Source organism: Triticum urartu, chromosome 6A (assembly GCF_056163025.1).
Source record: "Triticum urartu cultivar PI428250 chromosome 6A, HENAU_Tu73, whole genome shotgun sequence".
In the NCBI taxonomy this organism is placed as follows: Eukaryota; Viridiplantae; Streptophyta; class Magnoliopsida; order Poales; family Poaceae; genus Triticum; species Triticum urartu.
Genome location: NC_141878.1, coordinates 590,803,357 through 590,810,786, shown reverse-complemented (window position 1 = coordinate 590,810,786; position 7,430 = coordinate 590,803,357). Strand labels below are relative to the sequence as shown.

General features: G+C 39.3%; 1 protein-coding gene across 1 annotated transcript; it reads left to right on the top strand.

Moving 5' to 3' along the window:
* Positions 1-2,798: 2,798 nt before the first annotated feature.
* Positions 2,799-6,879, top strand: LOC147966785 (uncharacterized). Its single transcript, XM_087530959.1, has 2 exons — positions 2,799-4,040; positions 6,802-6,879. The coding sequence occupies exons 1-2, from the start codon at positions 2,799-2,801 to the stop codon at positions 6,877-6,879; spliced, it is 1,320 nt and encodes a 439-aa protein (XP_087387085.1).
* The last annotated feature ends 551 nt before the right edge of the window (positions 6,880-7,430 follow it).

Sequence of the window (7,430 nt, the reverse complement as noted above, 5' to 3'; positions counted from 1 at the left end):
GAATTTCCATAATTATTAGAAGGATTACTAGGATAAGGCCTAGGATTAAAATTCCCTCTATACGCATTGTTACCAAAATTATCCCTACCAACAAAATTCACATCCATATATTCATTATTATTCTCAATCAAAGTAGACAAAGGCATATCATTAGGATCATAAGAAACACTCTTAGTAGCAAATAATTTCATAAGTTCATCCATCTTTCCACTCAAGACATTGATTTCTTCTATTGCATGCACTTTTTTATTAGAAGATCTTTCAGTGTGCCATTGAGAATAATTAACCATCATATTATCTAGGAGTTTAGTAGCATCTCCTAAAGTGATTTCCATAAAAGTGCCTCCCGCGGCCGAATCTAAAAGATTTCTAGAAGAAAAATTCAATCCGGCATAAAATTTTTGTATAATCATCCACAAGTTCAAACCATGAGTAGGGCAATTACGTATCATTAATTTCATTCTCTCCCAAGCTTGTGCAACATGTTCATGATCAAGTTGCTTAAAATTCATAATATCGTTTCTAAGAGAGATGATTTTAGCGGGAGGAAAATACTTAGAGATAAAAGCATCTTTGCACTCGTTCCAAGAATCAATACTATTTTTAGGCAAAGACGAAAACCAAGCTTTAGCACGATCTCTAAGCGAAAAAGGAAATAGCTTCAATTTAACAACGTCATTATCGACATCTTTTTTCTTTTGCATATCACATAAATCAACGAAGCTATTCAGATGAGTAGCGGCATCTTCATTAGGAAGGCCGGCGAATTGATTTCACAAGATTCAGTATTGGTGAAGTCACACAATTTGGTAGTATCTTGAGCCATCGCGACAAACAAGCAATCCAACACACGAGCAAACAAAAGGAAAGTGGGAAAAAGGCAAACGGGAAGGAGAAGGAGAAGGAGATTGGGAAAGAGAGGCAAATAAAACGGCAAGGGTGAAGTGGGGGAGAGGAAAACGAGAGGCAAATGGCAACTAATGTAATGCGGGACATAGGGATTGTGATGGGTACTTGGTATGTTGACTTTTTGCGTAGACTCCCCGGCAACGGCGCCAGAAATTCTTCTTGCTACCTCTTGAGCTTGCGTTGGTTTTCCCCGAAGAGGAAAGGATGATGCAGCAGAGTAGCGTAAGTATTTCCCTTAGTTTTTGAGAACCAAGGTATCAATCCAGTAGGAGCCCACGCGCAAGTCCCTCGTACCTACACAACACAAAGAGCTCCTCGCAACCAACGCGATTAGGGGTTGTCAATCCCTTCACGGTCACTTACAAGAGTGAGATCTGATAGATAATATTTTTGGTATTTTTGGTATAGAGATGCAAAGTAAAAAGTAAGAGGCAAAGTAAAAAGCAAAGTAAAATAAAAGTGATGGAGATTGATATGATGAGAATAGACCCGGGGGACATAGGTTTCACTAGAGGTTTCTCTCGAGAGCATAAGTATTCTACGGTGGGTGAACAAATTACTGTTGAGCAATTGACAGAATTGAGCATAGTTATGAGAATATCTAGGCATGATCATGTATATAGGCATCACATCCGTGACATGTAGATCGAAACGATTCTGCATCTACTACTATTACTCCACTCATTGACCGCTATCCAGCATGCATCTAGAGTATTAAGTTAAAAACAGAGTAATGCTTTAAGCAAGATGACATGATGTAGAGAGATAAATTCATGCAATATGAAATAAACCCCATCTTGTTATCCTCGATGGCAACGATACAATAAGTGCCTTGCTGCCCCTTTTGTCACTGGGAAAGGACACCGCAAGATCGAACCCAAAGCTAAGCACTTCTCCCATGGCAAGAACTACCAATCTAGTTGGCCAAACCAAACGGATAATTCGAAGAGACTTGCAAAGAAAACCAATCATACATAAAATAATTCAGAGAAGATTCAAATATTATTCATAGATAGACTTGATCATAAACCCACAATTCATCGGTCTCAACAAACACACTGCAAAAGAAGAAGATTACATCGAATAGATCTCCACAAGAGAGGGGGAGAACATTGTATTGAGATCCAAAAAGAGAGAACAAGCCATCTAGCTAATAACTGTGGACCCGAAGGTTTGACGTAAACTACTCACACTTCATCGGAGAGGCTATGATGATGTAGAAGCCCTCCGTGATAACGGCCCTCTCCGGCGGAGCTCCGGAACAGGCCCCAAGATGGGATCTCGTGGATACAGAAAGTTGCGGCGGTGGAATTAGGTTTTTGGCTCCTGTTTTGTTCGTTTGGGGGTACATGGATATATATAGGAGGAAGAAGTACGTTGGTGGAGCAACGAGGGGACCACAAGGCAGGGGGCGCGCCCTGGGGGGGCGCCCTCCACCCTCATGACCGCCTCTCCGATGCCTTGGCGTACGGTCCAAGTCTCCTAGGTCAAATTCGGGAAGGAAATCACGTTCCAAAAAGGATTTTTCTGTTTGGACTCCGTTTGATATTCAGTTTCTTCGAAACACTGAAATAGGCAAAAAACAGCAATTCTCGGCTGGGACTCCGGTTAATAGGTTAGACCCCAAAATAATATAAAAGTCCAAAATAAAGCCCAATATAGTCCAAAACAGTAGATAATATAGCATGGAGCAATCAAAAATTATAGATACGTTGGAGACGTATCAGCTCCCCTTGTGCCGAATCAATAAATTTGGGTTGAATACTCTACCCTCGAAAACTGTTGCGATCCCCTATACTTGTGGGTTCTCAAGACTATTTTCTGGCGCCGTTGCCGAGGAGCATAGCTCGATTATTTGAGTCACTTGGGATTTATTTCTGTTGATCACTATGAAGAACTTGAAAGACAAGAAAACCAAAATTTATCCCTCAACTACGAGGGGAGGTAAGGAACTGCCATCTAGCTCTGCACTTGATTCTCCTTCTGTTTTGAGTAAACTTGCGACACCTAAACCTGCTTCTGCTATTAATTCTGATATGTCGCATGTTATTGATGATGCCACTTCTGCTTTGCATGATACTTATGATGAAACTACTTCTATGCTTGATAATACTGTGCCACTAGGTGAATTTCTTGATGAACAACTTGCTAGGGCTAGAGAGAATGAAATTATTGAAACTGATAATATTGATGAAAGTGATGATGAAGATTCTCCCCCTAGATATGAATTGCCTGTTATGCCTGAGGGTTATGTTATGGATGAAGAAACTGCTAGAGATTTTCTTGCTTGCAATGATAGATATGATCTTGAGAAATTATTAGCTAAGCTGAAAGAAAAATCTTTGAATGCTAGAATGAAATATGACGCTCCTTTTGCTACTTTACCTATCTGTATTTCCGATAAGGAATATGATTTCTCTGTCAATCCTGACATAATTACTTTGGTTGAATCTGATCCTTTTTATGGCTATGAATCTGAAACTGTTGTGGCACATCTTACTAAATTGAACGATATTGCCACCCTATTCACTAATGATGAGAAAACTCACTACTACTATATCCTTAAATTATTTCCGTTCTCATTAAAGGGTGATGCTAAAGTATGGTTTAATTCTCTTGATCCTGGTTGCGTGCATAGTCCCCAGGATATGATTTATTCCTTCTCTGCTAAATATTTCCCCGCTCATAAGAAACAAGCTGCTTTAAGGGAAATATATAATTTTGTGCAAATTGAAGAAGAGAGTCTCCCACAAGCTTGGGGGAGGCTTCTCCAATTGCTTAATTCTTTGCCTGATCATCCTCTCAAGAAAAATGAAATACTTGATATCTTTTATAATGGACTAACCGATGCTTCCAGAGACCACCTAGATAGGTGTGCTGGTTGTGTTTTTAGGGAAAGAACAGTTGATCAAGCTGAATTGCTATTGAATAATATGTTGAGTAATGAAAATAATTGGACACTTCATGAACCAACTCCTATGCCAACTCCAAAGAAAATGGGTATTCTATTCCTCAATCCTGAAGATATGCAAGAGGCAAAGAAATCTATGAAAGAAAAAGATATTAAATCTGAAGATGTTAAGAATTTACCACCTATTGAAGAAATACATGGTCTTGATAACCCGACACAGGTAGTAAAGGTAAATTCTCTCTATAGATTTGATCAAGGTGATATTCCTCGTTATAAGTCTGCTAGCCAATGCCTAGATGAGTTTGATAATTTTATTGTTAAACAAGAAAACTTCAATGCTTATGTTGGTAGATAATTGAAACGTCATGCTTATATGATTGAACACTTGAGTGATTATATGTCTAGAGTTAAAGGCGAACTTAAACTTATTAGTAAACATGCTTCTATGGTTACCACTCAAGTAGAGCAAGTACTTAAAGCTCAAAATGATTTGCTCAATGAATTAAATAACAAGAAAAATGATAATGTTGTCAGAGTTGTGACTAGAGGGGGTAGAATGACTCAGGAACCTTTGTATCCTGAGGGCCACCCTAAGAGAATTGAGCAAGATTCTCAGAGAACTAATGTTGATGCACCTAGTCCTTCTAAGAAGAAAAATAAAAATGATAGGACTTTGCATGTTTCTAGTGAACCTATTGTTGACACACCTGAGAATCCAAATGATATTTCTATTTCTGATGCTGAAACACAATCTGGTAATGAACATGAACCTAGTGATAATATTAATGATGATGTTCATGATGATGCTCAACCTAGCAATAACACTGATGTAGAGATTGAACATGCTGTTGATCTTGATAACCCACAATCAAAGAATAAACGTTATGATAAGAGAGACTTCATTGCGAGGAAGCACGGTAAAGAAAGAGAACCATGGGTTCAGAAACCCATGCCTTTTCCTCCTAAACCATCCAAGAAATAGGATGATGAGGATTTTGAGCGCTTTGCTGAAATGATTAGACCTATCTTTTTTACTTATGCGTTTGACTTATATGCTTAAAACGAACCCTTATGCTAAGTATATGAAAGATATTGTTACAAACAAAAGAAAGATACCGGAAACTGAAACTTCCGCCATGCTTGCCAATTATACTTTTAAAGGTAGAATACCTAAGAAGCTAGGAGATCCAGGAGTACCAACTATACCATGCTCCATTAAAAGAAACTATGTTAAACTGCTTTATGTGATCTTGGAGCTGGTGTTAGTGTTATGCCTCTCTCTTTATATCGTAGACTTGATTTGAATAAGTTGACACCTACTGAAATATCTTTGCAAAGGGCCGATAAATCAACTGCTATACCTGTCGGTGTTCGTGAGGATGTGCCTGTTGTGGTTGCAAACGTTACTATTTTAACAGACTTTGTTATTCTTGATATTCCTGAGGACGATAGTATGTCTACTATCCTTGGTAGACCTTTTTTTAATACTGCAGGGGCTGTTATTGATTGCAACAAAGGCAATGACACTTTTCATGTTAATGGTAGTGATCATACGGTACACTTTCCGAGGAAACAACCTCAAGTCCACGGTATCAATTCTATTGGAAAATTTCAACTATTACTATTGGAGGTTTTGAATTTCCTCTTCCTACTGTCAAGAAGAAATATGATATTCTTATTGTTGGGGATGTGCATTTCCCCGTTGAGGTAACCTAGTGCTATTCAAAAATTCTCCGGTTTCATGCGATTTGGAATGAGTTTGTTAACAAGACTTGATCAACCTTGTGAGTGGATTCCTTTTGATGAGAATGATATGGATGAAGTTAGAAAGCACAACCTTATATACCCACCTTTTACTTTCTGTTATTTAGATTAAATAAAGCAAAAGTACTATTTTCTGTCTGTTTTCTGAATTATCCTTGCAATAAAAAATACCCCGAAAATAAAAGTTCTCCAAATGTTCGGAAAATGAAATATGATTTTTTTCTAGAATATTTAGGAATTATTGGCACTGAGAACACACCTGGGGGCCACACCACCTGGCCACGAGGGTCCAGGGCACGCCCTACCCCCCTGGGCACGCCCCGTGGGCCCCACGTGCCCCCCACGTATTCCTGCACCCACACACTTCGTCTTCCTCCATAAAAAATCACCACACAGCTCAAACTCATGTTCTAGTTCGTTTTGCTGCGATTTTCGATCTCCTTGCTCAAAGCTCCATTCACAAAACTGCTTTGGGGGATTGTTCTTCGGTATGTGACTCCTCCATTGGTCCAATTAGTTTTTTTTCTAGTGCTTTACTTATTGCAAATTTTGGCTGCTAAGGTGACCCTGTTCTTGAGCTTGCATGTCAAATTTATTTGGTCCCAAGTATTTTTAATGCATGATATAGTCTCTAGGCACTTGCGGGAGTAGTTGCTATCAATCTTGTTGAGTTTGATTCACTTTTATATGAGTCACTAAAAATTTCAGAGGAAGAAATATGTTTAGGAAAATGTAACAAGGTGGTTCTTCAAGGAAACAAGGACCCATGCCCACAATACGTGAGCCGGACTATGAACTACCAAGAGAAGCTCAAGTGCGGCCTTGTGAATGGTCGTCAGAAAATTTCATGGTCCAAGCAGGAATCAAGGATGAATTCGACGCGTATGTGCGTAATGCTGATTTTGAGAACTTCGTGTCGAATAAGTGCTTACAATACCGCTACCTAACTGATTCCTCTGTGAGAAGATTTAAATTTAAATCCTCACGTAATTCTCACACTGTTTTATTTGATCTCTATGATAAATCATATACCATGGACCTAGAAGATTTTAATACTACTTGTAAACTCCCGCAGTGGGGTAATGTTAGTGAACCTCGCAAATCTGAATTTAAAGACTTTCTTGCTAGTATCACTGTGGGGTAATCTAGAGAAATCACACAAGCTACCATAGGAAGCATTCATTTTCCTTCCATACACTATTTTGCTCTCTTCACAGGTAGATGCATTAACAGTAAAGATGAAGCTTGTCACATGTACGTTCCAGATCTTTGTGTCCTCAAAAGTGCGGTATTAGGTGATAAACAATATAACTTGGGGCCCATTATTGCTCAAAGGAAGCATCTTAACGGTTTAAGTGGGGATTTGTTTGGCGGAATTTATGCAACTCGTGTAGCTAACTATCTTGGTGTACCCATACATGGAAATGATATGGATTTACCTCCCGCTTATCTAGATTATAATGCTATGATTCGTCATCAATTTATTGAGAGGAATGAACAACCCCTCCAGTACCGACTAATCTTTGACAAACGTCGCACTGTCCATATTACTCTCCCTGCTCCTACTTTCTTTGACTTCCAGGCAAAAACGAGATATGTTATAACCAGGGAGGAGGCGAACGAGTATGAAAGGAGGACGGAGGCAGCTCGCCTCCAAGAGGCAGCTCGCATGCGCTAGCCGCTGCAGCTCAGTACGACCCCAGTTACAACTTTGTATATCCGCCAGGCCAGCCGCGGCCTTAGACAAACTTAGGCCAAAAGCCTAAGCTTGGGAGAGTACGTATTTCTCACCGACATTACATTCATGTTCACACACTCACTCCAGTTGTCGGTGCTCATACTTTTT